We start from the raw sequence: 22822 nt of genomic DNA, 5'->3' as shown, positions 1-22822 counted from the left end.
CCAATCGGGTTCAATATGTCTGCAATATGGCCCACAGCGACATGATGTTGGCATCTGGTGTGCCTGCACTGGCAAAGTGCACTCACCAACAAACTTGCGCCGGCCTGTAAAAGCTCCTTTCCTACCTGTAAGAAACACTTGCAACCTCGAATCGAACCTTTGAAAAGAGTCCACCAATCGGTCAAGACTCTACGCATTATCGGATCGATCGCCTGTGATTGAGAGCACATGCGGCTTTGCTGGAGGCAGAGATATCACGTCGCGAATCGCTTTAGCCGTGCGAACGAGCTCAGAAGCGTCATGTACGCTATTGTCAACATCGATCAGCAGGACAACAGAGAGGGTCAAGACTGCCTTGAAGAGGGCGAGCGTAGCAAAAAGGGAGAAATTGAAGACGAGCACACGGAGCGATTTGGTCCGTCTCACCGGGGCCAAAGTGACCAAGATGTGAGGACCCGACGCCCTCGCTGGGTGGACATGACAAGGGCGACGATCGTGATTCTTCTTCAGCCGCAGTAGATTTGACGCCCGAAGGCCGCGCGCCGCTAACAGACGCGAATCTGGCTGATGTCGGACGCCACCGCGACCACATCCCCCACGCCATCCAGCCACGGGCATTCCACGGGTTTCAGCAACCGAACTCCGAACATGCGACCAAGACTCTCGAAAGCCTGCGGGAAGAGCACATCTGGTTTGGCGAGATCGGCTCGAGGCCAGGAGATGGACTGCCAGAAGATAAAAGAGAACCTAATCTCGCGGCGAGAAAAGGCCAGGCGTGACGCAGGCAGCCCTACCAGAAAGATGTTTGGCACAGCAGCGACAACACCGAGGGCATCCTCTCCACCAGGGGCCGGTTCAGAATTCTTCAGGACAATGTTCCAGCCCACGTTCTAGACGTTGTCGACCCTGTCAAGATCCGCCCGGGCCACGACGCGCAATTCGCCTACTGGGGTTTCACCTGGACCCCACAGATGATGACTGACCAGATTGGCCATACTCTTAGACATGGGAGATCGGGTGCCTTGTGCAAAATGGCTTTTCAACAATGGCTCGAGTACACATCTCTCAATGTCGATGCGCTCGTTGAGCCGCTGATGGATGTCTTGGATTTGGACTGATGGCCGGTTTCTGCCGATTGAGGAGGAGCCAACGGGCCTTTTGGCTCCCAGATCTTGCTACGATGGCCTTGAAATTTGGATTTGCGGGCCATTTTTTAGTACGTCGACGATTGGCACACCGAGTTGGGATATCTTGAACACCAGCCTCGACCACTGAAGTTGGTGGTCACATTGGTAGGGCCAGGTTTCTCTACAGGACGACCTGGGCAGAGCATCAATGCGGTGCAACGACATTGATCGATTGGATGGACAAGCACCAAAGAGATAGACGGGCCCGGAGAGGTGGCCGCCTTTATTGGCGAGCACGGATTTGATGAGCGGTTGACCAATGAGGCTGCGCGAAAGGGCGGGATTTTCTACTTGCCGGAGCCGTATTGGGGACCTGCCATGGACGCGACACGTCGATTGTTCCTTGGATTTTTCGGTAACGGTCATGTCAGAGACGCAAGTAAGGAAGAGCAAATGGCGGGCCTTGCATGAACTGGTGGGTGGGACGCATACGGAATGACGAAGGAGGTTGGTGAAGAAGGCGTGGGGGCACGAGCAAGAATCCAGCGAGCGAAGAAAGGGCGGACGTAGCCGTGGTGGCTTGGAAGGAGCAGGTGTTTGGCCGTTGACGAGGCGCGGGCCGCCATGGTATAAAAGAGACTAAAAATAAGGGAAGTTTTGAGAAACACGAAGTCTGGAAGTGCAGAAGTTCGGCGAGATGGAGCTCGGAGCGGAGAGGGCTCCATGATGCCTGAGACGAGGCCAGGCAGTGGTCCGGTAGAGCCGAGTGCGACACGCGGTTCTAGAATCGACGCAACGCTCGTCGGTGGGGCCGTGGCCAAGCAGAAAGGTCGCCTTGAACGTTGACTCCAGACGTGGCGCGATCGAGACGACGGATGGCCATCGAGGTGCAGCCAAAGCGCGCAGGACAGCGAGTCAACGAATGTCGAAGAGCACAGGAATGGACATGCAGAGCGCAGGCGTCAGGGAGCAGCGCCGGGATTCGCTGAGAGTGTAGTGGTGAGACGGACGGCCGCTTGGCAGGGCGTTGGCGGGCGCCACCCGCATGGAGCCAGCTATTCCGGGCAGCTCTGTTCCCTTGTTGCTGCTGTGCATGTGTAGAGCAGTGGTGGAGGTGGAGGTGGAGGTGGAGGTGGTGGTGGTGCGGTGGGTGGGTCTGTGGGTGGTTGAGGATCGCTGGGCCCTGGAGGCGATCACGGACAGTCCACAGCTAGAGTCGACGACGGCGACGACAGAGCTGAGCCACGGGCGGTGGAGGAGGCGATGAATGTACATGTCGACGTGTATTCTGATAGACAATCCGATGGGTTTCCTCGGGCGGCGGGTGGTTGTCGGCGGTGTTTCAAGTGGGCTTGGGGGGTGCAGGCAGAGCCCTGCTGGAAGGAAAGGCGTTCCACCAGACTGGTCGAGCTGCCGGACGTCAGTGCGCGTGTGCGCCAGGGGTCTTTGGTTCTAAAATGCCCCCCCAGACCAGACCGCGCTCCAGAATTTCAATTCCCTCCCCACCCCTCTCAATCTCGACCCTCGACACCATGGGCGACTGCGACTACTCTGCTCCCAAGCGGGAGAAGTCTGACATGACCCTCAACCAGCACGAAATCCAATCCGACCAACACCACATCAAGCCCGCCTCCAGCAATGGCACCGCCTGCGACCCCGTCGACATGGACTCCCGACCCCTCGAAGAGACTCGCTCTCCTCAGGCTCCCCCCGTCATCCGTCGCAAGAACAGGAGCAAGAGTCTTGACCTTGACGACTACTTTGTAAGTCTTGCCCGTACTCCACCACTACCATCACTTTGCCACTAACCCCCTCTCAGCAAGGCCCCCGCTCCATAGACAAGCACTCCAAATGGCCCCTCTTCATGCGAATGCACGGCAGCATTTTCCCAGAGTTGATCCTCCCCATTACTCTGTTTGGTCTCTGGGCATCCCTCATCTCCTGCATCTCCCACTTCATCTACCCGCTGGGTGTCGACAACATCTTACTCACCGTCCTCGGTTTCACCATTTCCTTGGCCATCTCCTTTCGCAGCTCCACCTCATACGAACGCTACGGCGAGGGCCGCAAGTACTGGGCACAGCTCATGCTCGTCTCGCAAACACTTGCTCGCGACATTTGGGTCTCGGCCTCGGAGCGCGAGGGCGAAGAGGGAAAGGAGGACGTCCTCAACAAGCTGTAAGCCACACGCGTTGCTTTTCCCAAGCCTCCGCTGACACGCCCGCAGATCTGCTCTCAATCTTATTGTTGCTTTTGCCAATTCCCTCAAGCACAAGCTGCGCTTCGAGCCCTACATGCACTATGAGGATCTGCATGGCCTGGTGCAGCACTTGGACACTTTTGCCAAGGAGGCCGAGGATCCTGCACTCCTGCTTCCTCAGCGCAAGTCTGCCGTGAAGCGCACCGGAGAGTACCTCGGCATCTCAATGGCCCAATCTAACCCTCGCAAGCTGCTCAAGCGCGCCAAGAAGCCCGTGGGCAACCTCCCCCTTGAGATCCTCAGCTATCTCTGCAGATATGTCGACTCGCTAGTCGAGTCTGAGGCTCTCAAGGCATACCACCAGGTCCAGTGCAGTAAGTCGACTACTCCCTCTCAACCCAAGACAGTTTCTGATTTGCTTTTCCAGCCCTCATGATCACCCAACTGAATGACATCCTTGTCGGCACCGAGCGTGTCTTGAACACTCCTCTTCCCATTGCTTATTCCATCTGCATCAGCCAAATCACCATGCTGTACTGCGCCCTTCTCCCCTTCCAGCTTTGGCCTGCCCTGTCGTGGATCACCATCCCCGCCACGTGCGTCTCAGCCTACATCATCCTCGGCTTCGAGTACATTGGCCGAGAGCTCGAGAACCCCTACGGCTCTGACGTCAATGACCTGCCGGTAAGCTCATCCTTTACCAACTCCCCCAAACACCAACTGACAGCCTCTAGCTCGACGACTACTGCAACCAGATTGCTAGCGAGATCGACATCATCGCCAGCGCACCGCCGCCAAAGATTGATGCCTTCTTTGCCCGCCAAGACAACCTGGTGCTCTTCCCCTTTAGCCAAAACGGCTACCAGGCCTGGGCACACAGGAGCATGGGACAGATCAGAGAGAGGCTGCGCGCGCGTCCGCACCAGACGATGGAGCAGATGGCCGACGCCAAGAAGGCGGCACACGAGAGCGTGCAAAAGAAGAAGAAGAAGAGCAAGGAAGACGTCTAGGCACGTGTTCTCGCGAGTCTTACGTTTCCCTCGCATGGGGTTTTCGGACTACTTTTCTTTTCTTTTCCTTTTTTTTTTTTTTTTTTTGTCATTCTTGTCAAAATTGCATCAGAGGGACTGTTTCGGGCATATTGGCGAACAAAAATGGGGAGTGGGACACATGATTTTTTCGAGCATTCAAGCATTCGATCGGCATCACATATTCTGATGGAGGGTATGCATGCACACTTTGCGTGGGGTGTTTCAGTTTCTCTTTGCACCTGTCACGGATTTCACGACGACACACTGAACAATACCCTGCATTCTCCCCTTGCCTGCGTAAATCCAGGCAGGGGCTTACAAACAACGATATTCAGCATACCAAGAAGCGTGGATGACATGCGTGCTTCAAGTTATAACCATCGCTCAGAATGCACCCCAACCAACCCCGCCTGTCCATGCCAATGGATCCCTCGATGTTGACAATGCCGGTTCCCAGTACCCCACACCCCACTTTCAGCGCGCGTTGCTCGTTCTTTTCAGTCAACGGGTTTGGAGGCTCGGAAAACGTTCCGACGCCCGGCCTCAACCAACGTGGAGAATTCAGCCTCGCGAGAACTCCTCGTGCATGCATGCGTCACGCAGGGTTTCCCGTGGCGGTGTCCATCATGTGAAAGAAGATGGGGGCCACGAACAAGAAGCCATTTGAATTTAGGACTGCCGTGCTATACGGGCAAAGGGGGTAAGGCCAGGCGTGGCGGGCCAGGTACAAGCGCAACACATATCCAGGATGATCCCAAAGCGGAAGTGGAAGTGGGTCGGGCCGTCCGTCCGTAGCCAAACACCCGCCGGCAGACGGACGCCAAAACTAGACAGACAGACTCGCCAACGGAAACACAACGGTCGCGTTCCAACAGTCAAACGGGGCCTGTTTCACAACAAACGTGCCCGATCCATGGCGAGCGGCGTTGCAGCAAGCGTTTCTGACGACTTGATCCCGTGGTGTCAACGACACCAACTTCGGTTCTTCGCTGCGCCTGCCAACGCTTGCTCAGCCACGCACGTCGCTGCTTGCCCGAAATACATTCTATGTACCTATCCATGTAGTCTCGCCACAGAGTTTTGACCGGAGATGCGATGCGCTCGAGCTTCGGTCAATTGCGGATTAGCTGCACGGAACGGCCGCTCTGCCCTCCTTCCAGTTCTGCCGTCACAGAACCACACCACCCAGGCAGCCCGGAACGGAGCGAGCGGTCCAATCAGAGCAGCGCGTGTCGCAGAGCCGCACCCATCACAGCGCCTCAATTGGGTCGCTTAGCTGGCAGGAACATACCGTGCGGTCTGTCGACGGACGCAACAAACGAACGACGATCGCCGCTATCCTGGCCGTGCCGGTCAAGACAAGAGCATGGGTTTTGAGGAAGGAAGAATCGACACGCGACGTGGGTGAGGCACAGCTGGTCGGATTGAGCGATAGCGCGTTCGCGGGCAGGGGAAGCGCCGCGCAAACGCTTGTCTTGCCGCGTTGTTGTTGACTTGTTGTGTTGTTTAGACAGGGTATCTCTGCGTGTCTAAGCCTGGCTAGGTAGGTGGGCGTCGACGAGGGCTGGACATGGGGTGCTCGACACCGCTTCATGGCCTGTCTGATGTTGCTGGGTATGTTGACCTGAGTAAGTTCTGGTGCTCGTGTCTACACTGGACAAGGCAGATTGCTCTTTGCGTGAGTGATTTGGTCTGTACTCACCATGCAGTCAGCCTCGTGGGACTGCTCGACCATGATGCTGCCTTGTGCGGCGGTGCACTATATGCACCCACCTACGTAGCCTCGCAGGCAGCCAGGCACACAGGCAAAGCAGGAAAATAGATGGCACCATGACTCCTTTCCATCTTTCGATATGCTTCCTGGCTGGGGATTGCTGCGAGCCGCTTGAGTAAGGTACGTTGGGTTCGTAGGCGAATTATTTGCGGAGCCACGCCAAAGTTGGCATGTGGCGTAGCACCGGCCTGCGGTTGACTGACGGAGAATAAAAGAGTCGGGAGCCGCAGGCTGGTTGGGATGGCCCTGTCTTTTCGTCATTGGTCTACATCCTGACATCTGCCGCCTCTTGCTTCATCACTCTAGTCACCTTCTTCCTTCCAGAACACCACCATCTCAAGAGACTACTGTACCAACTTATCGAAGACACTGCCACCCACTCGCACTAATCACTCGCCGCTCCTCACGATTGAAAAACTTCGTACCGATCGAAACAACACCAAGCCGCCCGTCGGCCTCACCAACACTCTGCAATGAGCAGCCGGTCTTCTTCCTCCTCCACCTTTGCTTCGAGCACTTCTTCCTTCTCAACGACGACGACATCGACATCTCTCTACTCGACGTCGAGATCCTCGCCTCCTCCACGCTACAGCGCGCACTTCACGCATCTCTCCCCCTACGCCACCCCTGTCGACACATCCAAATCCTTGCCACCATCGCCATCTCACCATCAAGAACAACAAAATCCCAGAGACCTTCACCAGCAGCAGCAATCTCCCCGCTGGACACCCCTTTCCTCTCACGGTCTCCCTCGCTCACCAGTTCCCGGCCAAGTGCTGCACCGCTCGCGCACGCGGCGGCCGCGCGCTTCGTCCGTGTCCGAGCTGCCGGCCACCATCACCACTTCCGAGCCCACCGACACAGGAAGCATGGGCGCAAGTGACGAGTGCGAGAACGGCAGGGCACCGCGCTCGCAATCGCGGCCTGCAGCCCGGAATCCGTATGCGCAGCAAACCTACACTCCTGGCCACAGACAGACGCAGAGTCTGGGGCAGCCCCAGCACTACGAGCACCATCACGACTACCAACATAATCATTGCCACTCCTCCACGGCCGCCACCGCCGAAAGACACAGACAAGAAGACGCAAGGGCGACCAATGACGCGGCTGCTGCGTCGGGGTCACGGGAGCCGTTAGGCTCGACGTCCAAACTCAAGCAATTCCGCACCAAAGTGGCAACGTCGTGCGCCGGGTGGCGGGAGCGCGAGCGCGAGAGGCGGCGGCTGGCGACCGAAGACGTGGTTGAGGTGGGTAGGGGCGGCCATTGGAGTGAGTATTGAGTGAGTGATGGCCGCTCAAGTCCACTCATGAGTGGAAGCTAGGTTCTTACGTTGTTTCATGGCTGTCTTGGGATGGGATTCGCGTCTCTTATGTTTTTGGGTGGACTCAATCGTGCTTTTTGCCTCAAGCTTACTGCCTTCTTACCTTTTCTTGTCTGTCACTTGCGTCTCTTTTCCTATCTTGTCGGTTCCCTCTCCCACTCCACTTCTATTCCGTCCTTTGACTCGTTGTTCTTTTCCAAAAGTATGATGCTTGGCGTTGGCTGGCTGTTGCTGCTTTCTTTGGAGAGGTTGGTTTTGCACTTTGCTGCTATTTGCTTTTTACGTTGCATTTATACCCTCATTGGTGACTCGATGATTTCCTTGTACACATCAAATTGCAAAAGGCTAGATTTCTATCGTTTTAAATTTGCTAGAAAGAGGGGTTCGCGAGGTCGGCATATGATGCCTCTACTCCCTTATGCTGCGCTCTTTTGCTATTCCCTTCGTCGGTCAAGACGACTGCAGAACGGAGGAGCCATTGTAAAGGGCAGCTCAGAAGACCCGCTAGAGAAAATTGAAAAGACAGTTGGTATAAGCAAGCCTACATACATAACATGATTCGTTTCTCCCATTGCACGTCCAATAAACACCACAGCAGCAAGGCAGCACCCCACCACGTCCCCACCACACCCCTACAACTTCCCCCTACACCCGGCCTCCCTCCACCGCTTGGGCCACACGCCGCTCTTTCCAGGCGCCAAGATGCCATTGGGGTCGAGGGCGTCCTTGAGCGTCTCGTTGAAGCGGCCCTGGATGCCGCCGTTGAAGTTGTACGTGCCGGCAATCTGGTCCATGAAGGCCAGGTGCGTGCGGTACTCGCCCCACCCGTTGGCCGCGCACTCGTCGATGAGCTCGCGGACGAGCGAGTGCGCCGCGTCGCGCGCTGGTGCGGACCGCCGGTTAAAGACGATTTCCACAATGTGGTCTGTGGTGGCTATGGTCAGCGGATGGCTCTACAGATCAAAGACATGGGGCAGTCAGGGGACAACGCACGCATCTCACGCATGCCAACCGTAAACGTGCCCATGTAATCAAATCCCTTCTCCTTGCAGCGGCGGCGCGCCAGCTCGTACTGGCGCAGGGCGTCGTCGCCGTTGAGGCGGCTGACGGGCGAGAAGCCGACGTGCGCGCCGTTGGGCCGCCAGTCGATCCACTTGAGCTCCTCGAACGACGGCAGGCCCTGCAGCACCCGGTGCCGGTTGTGCAGCACCGACGCCTGGCCTCGCAGGTCTTCTGGGAAGAAGAATTGCACGCCTGGGATGGCGCTGAAGGCGCTTTTGATGGCGCTCCAGTGCGCGCTGCGGATGAATTCTGGGCCCTGTGGTTTGGTGTTAGGTGAGGTGCTGGTGGATGTTGAATGATGGGAGACGGTGCTTACGTAGAGGGCGCCGTAAAAGTTCCAGATGCCCAGGTTGAGCCTTTTGGCTATGGCTTCGAGTCCGGCGTCGTCGATGGGCCCATCGTTGAGCGTATAGTCGCTGCGTTTACCCAGAATGCCTGCGTCCATCAAGACGTGGCGGAGCGTCGGGACGTTCTGTATTATCATTTGCTACGCGGCGTCAGAAAACACAAAAGATGGAGCAGAAAACCGTTTTGCGGAGAACGCTCACCAGACGCAAAGGCCGGATGATCTCAACGGCCTTGGCCAGGTCTTCTCCCTTTGGTATGGTGATGAGGTACGATTGATATCCGCCCGGCGCCGGCATGAGCTGTCTCCCGTCGTCAGCTACATCACCTCCATCTGGCGATTTGAGGACTCACCGTCATGCCCATCTTAGTGACGATTCCAAGATTGCTCTGCGAAAACAAGCCGTCGTTGTACGGACCAAACCCATACGGAAAAAGTTGCCAGCACTCATTCCCAGGCTGCTCATGAGGCTTGCCATGCCAGAACCGCGACGTCGCCTGTGGGGACGGCATGGCGCCCATGCCCGTCCGCATCAACTCGCCACTGGGCAGCACAACCTCCAGCCCGCTGTGGCACATCCAATGGTCGCCATAAATGGTGTAGCCGACGCCACGGTCCAACGTGTTGCCCAGGACCGAGCCGCCGCCCAGGTCGGGCAGATCCATCCACAGCCGGTCTTTCTTCTTCTCCTCTGGGTCGTCCGACTCGCTGCGCAACCCGTGCTCGACTAGATGCTTGTGCAGCTGCTCAAACGTCACGCCCGGCTCCACCAGCGCGTACGCCCCCTCGACGTTGACTTCCAGGATCCGGTTCATGTGTTTGCCTAGGTTTAGCACCACGCTGCCGCGTAGTCGCGGCGCTGCCCCCCCGTATCCCATGTTGCGCCCCAGCGACGTCGGCCACAGGGGCACGCCGAATTCGTTGGCTGCGCGCACAATGTGCTGCACGTCGTCGACATGGCGCGGGAACGCGACGGCCGAGGCGATGAGCGCGTCTTTAGATACAATATTGAACGCGTCATGGCTAAAGGGCTGTTCCAGGTACGAACCGTCAGGAAGGTCATCGACTGAGGAGACAATGTCAACGTTGTAAGAGCCAAGTGCTTCGGTAATGCGGTCAATGAATTTGTAGAAAACAGACTCGGTGATGCCGGGGGGCAGAGCCAGGGGTCGTGGGGGTGCCATGTTGGTTCCTGTATTTGAAGAGAGGCCAAGAAGGATTCCGCAAGTGTCGCAGCGGATTTGAGACGTCAAGGGACCTAAATGTTAAACATGACCTGCATAACCATAATAAGGCGGGGATCCGATTCGCAGCAGAATGTGGGGCACGAGGAGGGGAAAAGGTGGGGAATTTAGAGTCAACGGAGACTATTTGTGCTTTCCGAGAGGTTGTAAGGCTTGGTATCGAGTATGAGACATGGATGCTTGGGTGGGATAGCGGGCATGTTGGGAGGGTCTTGCGGCTGTCGTGCGGCCGTCTTTCCGATGGAGTGGTGGATTGACAGAGATGTGATAATCATCGGCTGCGTGAATACGTGGTTGGTCACAATCTCAGGATAGCATCGTTGCACCGCCCCAGGTCGACTGCCCGCAGGCGGAGACCGGAGACGGAGCTGCCGCTGCAGGTGCTGCTCCAGATTTCGATACTCTGGCTGGTACTGCTCCACATTTCAGCGCATGGTAGAGCGTTGGATACGGTTGGGAGGGATTGATGTGCGAAAGATGCGGCTCACTCCGCTGCGAACGACTGGACCAAACCTGAATAAATCATCAATTCGGCGACTAGTAAAGCATGTAAAGAAGCAGCAGGCTCCTCGACCTAAGAGCCTACCTCGATCCGTTTCCGATGGAAATCCTACCTGCGCCATGATCCTCAGCATCGTGAGTAAACGCCTCTAGCCTCCAACATCCAGGACACCGTCCTTGCGTAAGCTCTTTGTTTTTGTCAATTACTCCAATCAGAATCCGGAACCTTAGATTTCGTTTGCTTTGACCCCGTCCTCGCCTTCTGCGAAAGATTTGACTTCGCCGCTCTCCTCTTCATCAACTGGCTTTGCTCCTAGCTTATCTCCAAACGCGTTGGGACCATGCACTGCTTCCTGCACAATCTTCATGCCATCCTGAGGGCTCAGGGTCATCGCTCTCCTGAAAGAATCCTCGACGTTGCGCATCCGCTTTTGGAAAGCCACGCGATCCAAGAATAGCTGCTCCCTGCGGCGTTCAAGATCCCTACGCTCTGCCGAGAGGACGTGCTCGAGTTCTGAAAATTGTTGAAGTTTGAGCTGCATCTTTTGCAACTGCATGTTAACTGCAGACGATACAATGCGAGACAGATTGCGCTCTTCGTGAGAGGCGAGTGCGGATGCGCGCGCTCCGGAAAGGGCGAGAGGGACTGTGGCCAATGGATTGCTAGAGCCAGTGTCCTTTCGTGACTTGGCCACGACTCCGGCCTCTTGGGAAGCCGAGTCAAGCTCCATGTTATCCTCGTTCTTAACTTCGGATTCGCCCGAAGCGGGCGCGGCAGAGACTTCCTTCTCCTTTTCTTTGCCCTTGTCAGATTTCTCAGAGTCGCCCTTTTCGAGCTTCTCGCGAAGAACCTGCTTCATCTCTTCTGAGCTCTTTCCAGCAGCGGCAGCAACCACACGGGGGTCTGCCAGGCCAGCCAAAAAGCTCATCACCGACATGACTTGGTTGTCCGCCTGGGAAAAGGGCAAGCGTCCGCTGCTCAAATACGCGAGATTGCCGCCATGAAGATCAGTCTTGTTGGAGGTCTCCTCAGCCTCGAGATACTGGTCTTCGATTTCGAGCTGGAGGAACTTCAAAACACACTCCTCCCTCGAGCGGTTACCGACGTACTCGGCAATGGAGTTCCAGTCGTCATCAAACATCTCGAGGGCCTCGAGCAGTCGCAGAGTCTCGCCGTCTGTCCAAGGCGCGTTGCGGTCAGGAATTCCAGAATACTTGTCGTTTTCGATCTTGGTGTAGTCTGATGCTTGGCTCGATGCAGGAAAGCGGCCCTCGAGGAAACAGTTGGGACACAGATCGTACTTGAGCAGTTGAGCCGTCTTTCCAGAGGCTGAGTGGGGCGCCGACTTGGCGTTGTGGTAGTGAACCCGGGTACAATCGATTCCACACGAGTAGCAGTTGACCTGCCTGCCAGGTTCCTTGAGCACGTCCACAAGAGTTTTGCTGTCTGCGAGGGAGGTGCCATTCGGTGCTGAGCCATCACCGTTGGCAGGCTTGTCCTTGGAATCCGCTGGTGTAACCTCTTTTCCATTAGCCTCGTAGACATTTCTACGGACTTCAAGGTTGAGATCTTCCTTGGAAGCAGGCGTGGCACTGGCAAGGCGGTCGGTGGCTGTGAGAGGCTTTCCTTGAGTGATCAAGGACTTGGGCGCCGGTTGGTGCGGCTGCAAGCCTCGGGGAGTGTCGGCAGTAATCTTGAAGTGGCCAGTAAAAGGCGGCCCAATGTTTGAGGGTCTTGTATCCGGATCGACCTTTTTAATGTCAGTACAGTCCTAAGCTGCGCCGTGTCCACAAACCTGGTAGTTTATCAACCCCCACTGCTCAAGGAAAGCGTGCACGCGCATAATGGCACAGACGTCTCCAGCTAGGTTGCGCCTGCAGGCAGTCACAGTCAAGTACTCTGCAGGGTTCAGCCGGTACGTGTTGATCATGAAGTCTCGGTAGTCCTTGTAGACTGCTGGTGTCTTGCTTCTGTTGCGGCTGTTGAAAAATTCCGGCAAGGCCTTGCGTTCAATGTTGTGGATGGTGTTCATGTCAAACCAAGTGCTGTAGCTTGGCAGGATGATGGCGTGGGTTTGCGCAATGAGATGGGAGCGTGCCTGGCTTTCGAGGGCAGATTTCGTCTGGACAGGCTCTTCTGCTATCGCATCTGCCGTGTCGCCGACCTCCTTCTCCGGACTCCCGGTCTCTTTTTTGGGTTCTTCCATGCCGCCCATCTCCTCGTCTTCCGCGACCTCGGCATCCTCGTTCTCAGGCCGTGGTCCGTCTGGAGCATCAAGGGGATTGTCGGAAACAGGAGCGGGGGTGTCGTCCGAGTCCTTTTGCGCAGGCGCATCCGGTGCGTCTTCGCCCATGGCTGTGTCTGCGTCTGGTTGCAGTCAGCTGCAGGTGCATCTTGTGTGCTTCAAGTCCTCGATGCCAAAACCAATGTTGATGGAGCAGCTATCCAAGCAGGCAAGACAAGCCATTGAGGAGGATGGGATGGATGCGGTTGCTCCGTATAACCTGCGCCCCATGCTCAAGGTCGGACGCAACGAGCTACGGTAGGACAGTGGGAGACGCGACTTGGTTGAGAACTTTTGAGAGCTATGGCGTGGAAGGAGTGACAAAGTGGCCGCGGAGGCCAATTGTCAAGCACTGGCGTCACGTACCTTGACTTTGGTCTTGTTGAGCTTCGGCGGCTGGAGTGGCCGTGTTGGTCTCGTTTGCAGAGGTAGAAGCATCAAGCTCCTGAGTAGGAGGGAGGCCAGTGTCTGCACCCGCCAGATCGTCGGCCATTGTGATTTGTTTAAAAGAATGGAGCTTGGCGCGACGGCCCTGTGGCTGGAGGTGGTCGAGGTGTGAACGTTGCGATCGGACGCGCGGACGGGCGAGTTGAGATGTGTCGGCGGCGAGAAGGACACGTTCGCGAGCGCGTGCTGAAGATGTTGACAAGCTGCAGTGAGGGCCGGGATGGGGACGGGCGAATGAAAGGTGAAGAGTTGGGTGATGCCAGGCGCGTCCAGGTCGTGGTCGACGGGAGCTGCGTCGTAACTTCTTCAGCGCGCGGCTGGGCCTCTCCGCGACGGCCGCCAAGCGACGCCAGGACCAAAGCGGCATAGCGGAGCATATGAAGCTCTGGAGCATAACCTCGGACTGGGACTGGCCGACCCCGGAGCATTCGTCGCTCACACCTTGTTGACCATCTCTCCGATCTTTTCTTGCCTCACTCGACCTCCGACTCTGTCCATCTACCCTCCCTCTCCGCTCTCACACATTTTGCGCACCCAAGCCATGTTCTCGGCAGCTCGCAACACGGCCCTGCGGCAAGCCCGCGCTCAATTCAACCAAGTCCGCCCGGTTACGCACAACCAGCACTCGCTCCTCGCCAGATTACTCTCGACTCTGGCACTGCTGGAACAGAGGGACGGCAAGCTCAACCACGGCTCTCTCACCGCCGTCTCGGCAGCACAGAAACTCGGCGGTCCCGTCACTGCGTTTATTGCGGGCAACAATGTCAAGTCCGTCGCGGAGCAAGCAGCCAAGATAAAGGGACTGGAAAAGGTTGTCTACGTCGACAATGCGGCATATGAAAAAGGACTCCCCGAGAACTACGCGCCGCTGCTTGTCGAGAATATCAAGAAGAGCGGCTTCACTCACGTCCTCGCTGGCCACTCTGCCTTCGGCAAGAACCTGCTACCCCGCGTTGCTGCGCTCCTCGACACGCAACAAATTTCAGATATTACCGGCATTGAGAGCGAAGACAGTGAGCAGCCCATTCCTTCCTTTTTTGGGTATCAGCCGTGCTGACGAGCCAGCCTTTGTCCGCCCCATCTACGCCGGAAATGCCATTCTCACCGTACAATCAAGCGACAGCATCAAGGTCATAACTGTCCGTGGCACCGCGTTCCCCGCGGCCGAAACCGAGGGCGGCAGCGCAGCTTTGGAGGAGGGCGTTGACCCCAAGGCGGAAGCACCTACGGAATGGGTTTCGGAGGACCTGGCCAAGTCTGACCGTCCCGACCTCGCCACGGCCAGTCGCGTCGTCTCTGGCGGTCGTGGCCTCAAGTCCAAGGAGGAGTTTGACCGCATCATGCCTCCTCTCGCCGACGCCCTCGGTGCTGCCATCGGAGCGTCCCGCGCTGCTGTAGACTCTGGCTTTGCGGACAACAGCTTGCAGGTTGGTCAGACGGGTAAGAATGTTGCGCCGCAGCTCTACCTTTGCGCTGGAATCTCGGGCGCCATTCAGCACTTGGCGGGTATGAAAGACAGCAAGGTCATTGCGGCTATCAACAAGGACGCAGATGCGCCCATCTTCCAGGTCGCCGACGTGGGGTTGGTGGGCGACTTGTTTGAAAAGGTCCCAGAGTTGACGGAGAAGATCAAGGCGCAGTCGTGATTGGCTTTTTGTCCAATGTACGTCGGAGCAAGTGACGCAGCGACATATCGAAGCTGCGGGAGCTAAACAGCCAGAAGACTGCTTGTTAGCATCGAAATTCAGTAAGAACTGTAAATATGGTGTGGAATCACGGTGGCGCATTCTCGAAAATAGAAGAGAAATACATTTCAACGCAAGCTAAAAAGAATTCTTGAGCAGTTCCTGCCGCCGGCGATTCCCGTTGGTTGAGCCTAGAGTGCCCCGCCGCACCCGTCGTCCCCTTCATCTGGACCTGACAGCATGAGCGCGTGGCTGAAAGTCTAACCCTTCTCCGCGCTCACATGGACACTGCTTTAGCACTAACCCGGACTTTGGGATTGCCGCGTCTCTTGCACCGCACACCACTCACCAACACTCCTTTTGTTGGACTCTTTACTCTGTCGATAAGCGCAGCGCCTTGTCCTGGCTGCAGGTCTTTTTTGGACACCACCAGGCGCCCTCTGACATGTCTGGCCTTAAATCTTCGACGACCAAGAATACGCTTTCCTTCAAACGTTCCCCCGAAACACCATGATTCCCCGCGATCATGTCTTCAGATAACGCAACGATGTCTGTCGCGGAGGCAGAAAAGTCGTCCGATTCGAGAACAACGGCATCAGTGCCCACCACACGCGATGGTCCGACGGGAATATCCATCGCCGAAACGGCTCGCAGGCCGAGTCTAAGTAAGGCGAAGACGTGGAAAGCGAAGCTGAAGAAGAGGGACGACCGAGAGGAATAGTATTTGCACTCCACATCATCGCGAGAGAGAAATGGTAGCTGAATGTTTCGACAGTGACTGGTGGTTTGCTAGTACCGCGGTCCCGTTGGTCTTCCAATGCGCTTCACAAGGAGAACGAGGCTAACGATGACCCCTAAACAGCCTTCTAGCCGCCACCCTCGGGCCCCTCGCCAACGTCCTGTCGATTGCTGCCCTTGTAACATATTGGAGAATGGATTTGATTGTCGATGGTAAGCGGGTCTCTCAGTTGGAGGGACAGGAATTTGAAGACCCGAGATGGTAGGTCTTGCGCGAATCGACGTTGCGACGGGTCTGGCTATTTTGCATGAACGAATCACGTCACCTTGGCTTGTGCATCCGGGCCATGAACTTATTTTCTGTTTCTTGCTCTTCCGGCACGCGTCTTTCTTAAGTCGTTTCTCATCGTTGGCCATGCTTTTGGAAGTTCTGCTCGTCCGACGGGTAGCGACGAGAACATACTGATGATTTACCCAGGTGTTTTTGGATCAACGCGGCCTCTCTGATATGCGGTTTTGTTGGTAACATCTTCCTCTTGATGAACTTTACCCAGCGAGTCCGATACATCATTGCACTTCCAGTGACTATTATTCTGTGGTATTTCGCAACTGGCTTTGTAAGAACACTTCCATCCCGCTTCGCTACTTTGAGAGAAGCTAAAACGCACAGCTTACTGCCATTCTTGCGAGCATGGAAATTTACGTCCCACCAAACCGACCAGACCAGACATACACCGAGGGCTACTGGTACGGCGTCATGGCCGCAATCATGTATTGCATTTGCTCCATGCTGCTCATGATCAACATGGTCGGCTACTGGCGGGGTCACTACCCACAGAAGCTCATTTTGACCGAGTCGCAGCGGATGCTGATTGTGCAGACGATGCTATTTTTCGTTTGGCTAGCAGGCGGCGGGGCCGTCTTCGCGCGGCTCGAGTCGCTATACGGTGAGAAAAACTGGTCCTTCGTCCAGGGCCTCTACTTCTGCGACGTCACCATCCTCACCGTCGGCTTTGGCGATGCATATCCTACCTGCGACGCCGCGCGCGGCCTCGTCTTCCCCTTTTCCGTCGGCGGCATCATCATGCTCGGTCTGGTCATCAGCAGCATTTACAGATTCGGCTCGGAGATGGGCAAGGATGAAGTCATCAAGAAACACCTGAACAAGATTCGCATGCGCACAGTCGACCGCACCGTCTCGTCGTCGTTTGAACTGCGCCGTCGACAGGCAGAGAGGAGGTCGTCTCAACGACCGCAGATATCTGCCCCTTTCAACCCCGTCGACCGCTCCGCTGCGACCCGCATCCCCACGCAACGAAGCCTGAACACGATGGTCAATCTCAACGTCATCAAGAGCATCCAGAGCATTTCCGTTCCGCAAGCGGTGCGCCCGCGAAAGCCCAAGATACTGCTGCTTCGCGAGGAGAAGGACCGGTTCGACACGATGCGCAAGATCCAACAACGCACGGCAAACTTCCGGCGGTGGACAGCGCTGACGCTCTCCATCCTCGCCTTCGGGATACTGTGGCTGATGGGTGCCGTCGTCTTCTGGCAAGCGGAGCAGGACACGCAGGGCATGACATACTTCCAAGCACTCTACTTCTGTTACGTGTCGCTGCTAACCATTGGCTACGGCGACCTGGCGCCCAAGAGCAACGCAGGGCGGCCCTTCTTCGTCGTGTGGTCGCTCGTCGCCGTGCCCACCATGACGACGCTCATCTCGGACATGTCAGACACGGTCATCTCGGGCTTCAAGCGCAACTCGGACCGCCTGGCCGAGTTCACCGTCCTCCCCAAGTACGGCATCTGGCGCGAGTTCCTCGAGCGCCATCCGTGGCTGCTGGCGTGGCTGCAGCGGCGCGCGGCGAACAAGCGCGTCAGGCGCGGCGTCATGCCCGTCGGACCCGACGAGTCGACCATGGGCGACGACAACACCAACAGCAACATCAACGCAGCAGAGTCCGACGCCGGAAGCGCAACGTTCGCCGCATCGTCATCCACCAGCTCCTCTTCGCCCTCGGCCGCCCCCAGCCTGTCCGAGCTCGCCGCCTCCTCGCCCGCAACGCAGTCCAACGCCTCTCTCTCGCGCCGCCTCGCCCACGCCATCCGGCGCGTCGCCAACGACCTCAAAGCCGAGCGCGAGACAAAGTACTCGTACGAAGACTGGGTCGAGTTCACGCGGCTGATCCGGTTCGGGGCGGGCGAGACGGCCGATGCGCCCGACGACGAGGTCGTGGACGCCGAAGCCAGCCTCGTCGATTGGGACTGGATTGGCGATGATAGCCCCATGGTCAGTGGCAAGATGGAGGCCGAGTTTGTGCTTGATAAGCTGTGTGCGAGTTTGGATCGGTTTTTGAAGAGCTTGGCGGAGAGGGAGGAGGAGCAGGAGAAGGGCGGAGGAGAGGTCGACGGGGCCAAGGCTGAGGCTGAGGCTGAGGCTGATGGTGAGGTGGAGAAGGTTGGTGGGTGTAGTGAGAAAGATGAGACCGCTGCTGAGGATGATACGGTTGTTGAAGATGGCTGAGTGGCTGTGGTTGGTGTTTGGGGGAGAGCTGCTGGTTCGCTTCTCCCGTCACGTTTCCAATTCTTTTCTTCTACTTGGTTTCTTTTCGGCATTAATACCCCTTTGTACCTTGAGGAGTTTACTGAGTGGCAATGGTTTCCGGCACAGTATATTCAAGACACATGTGCTTCGTCATGTTACTTGCGCCACGCGTCCGCCTGTGACATGGGGGATGTTGCAGGACATGGCGCATCAAAACGAGAGAAACGAGTGATTTGAACCAGTCTTTCGTAATATCAAAAACGCGCCTTTTATCAGCGCAAGCATTCCAGCTTTACCGGAGACTCGACTCGACTCGACGGACAAATCACATCACTGCCTAGCAAGCGACCGCAACGACCCGAGGACTCCTCCCAAACACCAACGCGGCGACAAGCCTATATTGTGCACCTAGACTGGATTACACAGGCAGTCAGACAGCGCAGGCAGACACACGGACGGACTCGCGACATGTTGGAAGATGATTGAGTTGCGTATCAAGGGAGCTAGCTACCTAACTTACCTAGCTACCTTCACGCCATCCATGCCGACGGACGCGCGTCCGTTGCTACGTCCGTTCCTCGCTGCCCCTCCCGACCGCGACTCCAGGAGAGACGCGCTCTCTCGCGCTCGCGCGTCGCCAATTAAACCCATCGACGTATGCCTAGGTACGTGCCGCACCAGACAAAAAAGCAATCAAACAACCCCATATGTGCGTGCAAGCAAAAGAACGCGAACCCCTGTTTTGCGCGCCGGACGTGAGAGTGAAAAGAGGAGACAGCGGCTGGGTCATGCAGATGATAGGAAGCTCTCGATGCAAACAACAGGGAACGACGAGGCAGAAGTGACAAGGTGAAAGGTGGCACATGGGCAGAGCCCATTGCGCGATGCAAATATTCAATAACAGAAAATTGGGGAAAACAGAAGGAAAAAAGCCCGCCTCTCCTGTTCATGCATCAATCGCGCGTATCTCCCTGCCGGCCTCGTGGCCAAAGCTGGCTGCACTCGTCACACTAAAACCCCGACCCTACCCTATGCAAACTGCAGAAACAGAATCGAACAAGAAAAGTAAAAAGAAGTTTGGCCAAAACCCCTTTCTTTTGGAACACGACAAGGAACGCGACCGCAAAGGGGAGCACCCACTTGATGATGCAGGTGGATGTGCGCGAAAAGTCGAAACCGCAATAATCGCCTGCCCCTCTATGATGCAGCGCTGAAAATGCAAAATGCTCAAAATGCGTCGACGCCTCGAAAGGCCGCTGGAAAAATTTATAGTCCGGGTAGGAGAAGCGTAGGGAAGGAAAATCGCGACCAGGCCATGCTTGGAGATCTCTGACGGCCAATGGGCTACCGCTGCTCGGATCGGCTCGATCGGCTGATTTGCAGCGGGAAGCATGTGCCGAAAAATCCTGCCTGTGTATTCAAGGCGGCTCCGCGTACCAGGCCGCGCGATCCGATATCCAACGGAGGCGCCAGGCCCGCAAGCCGAATACATTGATTCGGGCAAAGGACTGCCAGGAGCAATGGGTGGTCGGATCCAAAAGTCGTCGGGTCTGAAGAAATCTAAGGCCATCCTCGTGTCGTCGCGGAGACAAGTCCGCTTGCCAGCGTAACAACATCCGCCAAAGTATTCGCCGGGTATTCATTGTGCCATCTCTTGCATCATCTTAAAGGGTCCAGCCTTGAGGGAGCGGATACCGCGAGCATACCCTCTGTTTGGTATCGGTAGTTATTATCATAAATCTCGTGCGCAGGCACGACGCGGCGTCTCTCGGGCATGTTCCTGGAACTGCAGGGAACCACCAGGCTCAGCATCACCAGGCTTTAGGCGCTCTTAGTTGCTGCTATTCTTGGCCGAAAATTGTTCGATGCGGTCCTTGAGCCACGGGGGCACAGACGAGCGGACAGCCTCGGTGACTTGTTGAGCGACGTAGTGGTTGTAAGTGGATCTTTGCTTAACGAGCCTGCCCGCTTGCTGACCGAGGATTTCGTGGGCCTTGCCAGAGAGGTGGAAGTCGTCCCTGAAACACTGCGTCAGTGCTGTTCTGGGTCCAAGGCGTTTCGAAACTTACCAAAAGAGATGCTGGCTCGGGTCTTCGCACACTTGCTCCTGAACACCGAGCTCTTGCACCGAGTCTTCGTCCTGCGACTGGGGGTATACCAGGGTCCGGCACGGAGTGCTCACGTCGTTGAAATCGAGCGCCCTCTTGCGAACGCTGGGCGGGCCGTACATTTGCTTTGCCCTGACCTGGCTCTCCATGAACTTGTCGCTCTCGACCAGGAAAACGTGGCCACCCATCCAGTTGCGCGCATGCGACTCGAGCTTGTAGTTCCAGTATGAGGCCATCTCGATGGCCATGCGTTGGCGAGTGGTGTCGACCTCGTCAATGGTCTCCATGTTGAAGCGAGGAAGATGGGTCACGTTGACAGCCTTGGGAAGAACAACCAGGATCGGACCGCGCATCCACTCGTGGATGATGTTGAGCTGGCGGAAGAGGTGGTCGATGCTCTTGTTGATGGCAAACTTGGCAACGTTGCGCTCGAGCTTGGAGTAGTGGAAAATATCGTTGACACCAAACCACACGGTGAAAAGAGTCCACTCCTTGGGGGGCTGGATGGGCCACATGCGCTTGGCGCCCTCCATCTTGACAAAATCGCGAACCTGCTGCTGGAGGTCGCGGAGAGCAAAATCGGTGAAGTTGTGGGACGAGGTGGCATTCTGGAAGACGGCATTGTCAAGGACAGCGCCGACAGTGTCGGTGTAGTACTGGGTGACCTGGGGCGGCAGAGAACGAGCGTAGTTGTCTATCGAGTCGCAGAGAATCTGTTTGGGGTCAGCCTTGGTCGGTGGGACCTCGCGATAATCAGGAGCCACGCACCTCCTGGCAGAGAGCCTCTGGCCAGACTGGCCCGCTGGCCGGGTGTCTAATGGGTTCATAGCCCGGCGGGGGCCCGTTCAGAATATAGCGACCAGTATCCGACCAAGAATCGCCAAAGGTGACGATCCTGCGCACTGAGCCGGACCAGGACTTTTGGAACTGGGTGTATTGGCGCGTCGAGGGAATGACCCAGCCCAGGTAGAGGATGATGGTGACTGCGAGGGCGATTATTACGGAGCAGCGCGAGAGGAACCGCATGATGGGCCAAGGCGGAGGAGGAGGACGAGGGTCGTCTCAGAGAAGGCGGACAGTGGATTGGGATGTCTTTTGGCGGCAGATGATGGATCGGAGAGAAAGGGGGGGCCGTGGAGTCGGCGGTAAGCGAGTGTGCAGCGATTGACGGACAGTTGGGGGGGGGAGGTGTGGGGAGTGGAGGGGAGAGGAGGATTGAAGACAGGCAAAAGTTGGCTATGGTGAGGAGGACGAGGACATGATCAGAGTGGAGAGCAGAGGGTGGTTGGGACTTGGGAGGGAGGGAGTGGAAAAAGAGCGAGCGGCTACGCAAGCGTCGGGTCTGGTGGGATCCACTGCGCCGTCACCTCAGAGGGAAAGGTGGTAACCAAAGCGAACCAGCCCAGCCCAGCAGAGAGAGAGACTGACTGACTGGAGAGAGGCACCCAGACCAGCCAGACCAGCGGCGTGAGAGGCCGCGACCGGGGCCAGGACAGGGGCGCTACCACTGGTTGCCTTGGCCGAAAGGGGACCCCGGGGGATGCCTAAGCCGTAACGACGCCAGCGGTACGTAAATTACGCCGAGCACCTTTCAGATACTTGTACCTTCCGTTACCAGCACATGCACTCCCGCCTCATCATCATCTTCTTCTTCTTCATCATCTCATCTCATCCATCTCATCTCATCGCCGTCCATTTCCACCGCTGCTCCACGCTGTCTCCGCCCCCGCTTCCCTTCGCGCCTGCAGCCCCATCACCACAGGAAACCGCCGCATCATCGCCAAGAAACGTCCCTTCGCTTGCCAACAGGCTCCGTCTCAGAACCGTCACCACCAGCGCTGGTGCATCCAATTTACCACTCGCCGTGACCTCATTGCTCCGCTGCTGACGACGACTCTCTCGTCAACTCCTCTGTCGGCCGACCTCTGCATGGAAAAATTAAAATGTTGGCTACAGACAGGCCGCCCACCGTCCATGCAAACGCGGCCGACTCGTCTCTCCCCGCACTTGCACGCTGCATTGGAAAGAGGGTCATAGCTTCTTCAAATGTCTGAGCAGCCTCGTGCAGTCGTAGTCGTGCTCAACTCCGTCGACCCTTGAATCAAAGTTGCCGAGTTGCAGGCCGCCGACTTGAAGCCACCCGAAAGCAGCCCGCACGCCAAGGCCTTGCCCTTCGTATTTACCATTTCGACGTCCTGCTCAATTACAGCCTGACAGAACGTCCTCGTCGCTGCGTTTCCCCATCAACCCATTCTTGTTTCCATTTTTGGCTCCCGGAATGAAAAGGCCACACGTTGCGCTGCTCAGGGTCTCCGCCGAGCATGCTTGAGCATGTGGTACCCACCTACCTATTCTTCACGCTACACCGGCCGGCCGTCATTCAAGCTTTGTCGCTACTTTCCATAAA

At 56.8% G+C, this 22822-nt stretch overlaps 7 protein-coding genes across 7 annotated transcripts; 4 read left to right on the top strand and 3 right to left on the bottom strand.

Annotated features, from left to right (window-relative positions):
- Window positions 1–2613: 2613 nt before the first annotated feature.
- Window positions 2614–4698, top strand: J3D65DRAFT_586416 (Bestrophin, RFP-TM, chloride channel-domain-containing protein). The gene is made up of 5 exons (XM_066797759.1): window positions 2614–2890; window positions 2947–3305; window positions 3355–3701; window positions 3755–4011; window positions 4062–4698. The coding sequence occupies exons 1-5, from the start codon at window positions 2660–2662 to the stop codon at window positions 4335–4337; spliced, it is 1470 nt and encodes a 489-aa protein (XP_066656820.1). The 5' UTR covers window positions 2614–2659; the 3' UTR covers window positions 4338–4698.
- A 1907-nt stretch (window positions 4699–6605) lies between these two features.
- On the top strand, window positions 6606–7412 carry J3D65DRAFT_601621 (uncharacterized protein; the record flags this gene model as incomplete). The annotated part of the gene is made up of 1 exon (XM_066798053.1): window positions 6606–7412. One exon carries the CDS (start codon window positions 6606–6608, stop codon window positions 7410–7412), a length of 807 nt encoding a protein of 268 aa, XP_066656819.1.
- A 503-nt stretch (window positions 7413–7915) lies between these two features.
- Window positions 7916–10292, bottom strand: J3D65DRAFT_283396 (aryl-alcohol oxidase). Its single transcript, XM_066795097.1, has 5 exons — window positions 9216–10292; window positions 9065–9163; window positions 8833–9003; window positions 8448–8772; window positions 7916–8379 (listed from the first exon to the last, which is right to left on the bottom strand). Exons 1-5 carry the CDS (start codon window positions 10044–10046, stop codon window positions 8087–8089), a joined length of 1719 nt encoding a protein of 572 aa, XP_066656818.1. The 5' UTR covers window positions 10047–10292; the 3' UTR covers window positions 7916–8086.
- Window positions 10293–10834: 542 nt separating this feature from the next.
- J3D65DRAFT_601619 (SWI/SNF complex protein) lies at window positions 10835–12961 on the bottom strand (the record flags this gene model as incomplete). The annotated part of the gene is made up of 2 exons (XM_066798052.1): window positions 10835–12358; window positions 12404–12961. 2 exons carry the CDS (start codon window positions 12959–12961, stop codon window positions 10835–10837), a joined length of 2082 nt encoding a protein of 693 aa, XP_066656817.1.
- A 919-nt stretch (window positions 12962–13880) lies between these two features.
- On the top strand, window positions 13881–14985 carry J3D65DRAFT_666258 (electron transfer flavoprotein-like protein subunit alpha; the record flags this gene model as incomplete). Its single annotated transcript, XM_066802907.1, has 2 exons — window positions 13881–14352; window positions 14405–14985. 2 exons carry the CDS (start codon window positions 13881–13883, stop codon window positions 14983–14985), a joined length of 1053 nt encoding a protein of 350 aa, XP_066656816.1.
- A 791-nt stretch (window positions 14986–15776) lies between these two features.
- J3D65DRAFT_550191 (potassium channel-like protein) lies at window positions 15777–18286 on the top strand (the record flags this gene model as incomplete). The annotated part of the gene is made up of 4 exons (XM_066796988.1): window positions 15777–15829; window positions 15887–16024; window positions 16241–16379; window positions 16433–18286. 4 exons carry the CDS (start codon window positions 15777–15779, stop codon window positions 18284–18286), a joined length of 2184 nt encoding a protein of 727 aa, XP_066656815.1.
- A 1852-nt stretch (window positions 18287–20138) lies between these two features.
- Window positions 20139–21441, bottom strand: J3D65DRAFT_550340 (uncharacterized protein; the record flags this gene model as incomplete). Its single annotated transcript, XM_066796996.1, has 3 exons — window positions 20139–20325; window positions 20377–21128; window positions 21184–21441. The coding sequence occupies 3 exons, from the start codon at window positions 21439–21441 to the stop codon at window positions 20139–20141; spliced, it is 1197 nt and encodes a 398-aa protein (XP_066656814.1).
- Between the last annotated feature and the right edge of the window lie 1381 nt (window positions 21442–22822).

Source organism: Phyllosticta citribraziliensis, assembly GCF_038025025.1.
Source record: "Phyllosticta citribraziliensis strain CPC 17464 chromosome Unknown J3D65scaffold_4, whole genome shotgun sequence".
Taxonomy (NCBI): Eukaryota; Fungi; Ascomycota; class Dothideomycetes; order Botryosphaeriales; family Phyllostictaceae; genus Phyllosticta; species Phyllosticta citribraziliensis.
The sequence above is the reverse complement of the archived record's forward strand: the minus strand, read 5'-3'. Positions and strand labels throughout refer to the sequence as shown.

Coding starts and splice junctions, on each gene's coding strand:
- J3D65DRAFT_586416 (XM_066797759.1), top strand. CDS start 2,660: ATGGGCGACTGCGACTACTCTGCTCCCAAGCGGGAGAAGTCTGACATG. Junction 3,306..3,354: donor GAGGACGTCCTCAACAAGCT/GTAAGCCACACG, acceptor ACACGCCCGCAG/ATCTGCTCTCAATCTTATTG. Junction 3,702..3,754: donor ATACCACCAGGTCCAGTGCA/GTAAGTCGACTA, acceptor TTGCTTTTCCAG/CCCTCATGATCACCCAACTG.
- J3D65DRAFT_283396 (XM_066795097.1), bottom strand. CDS start 10,046: ATGGCACCCCCACGACCCCTGGCTCTGCCCCCCGGCATCACCGAGTCT. Junction 9,004..9,064: donor TCATCCGGCCTTTGCGTCTG/GTGAGCGTTCTC, acceptor GACGCCGCGTAG/CAAATGATAATACAGAACGT. Junction 8,773..8,832: donor ACTTTTACGGCGCCCTCTAC/GTAAGCACCGTC, acceptor ACCAAACCACAG/GGCCCAGAATTCATCCGCAG.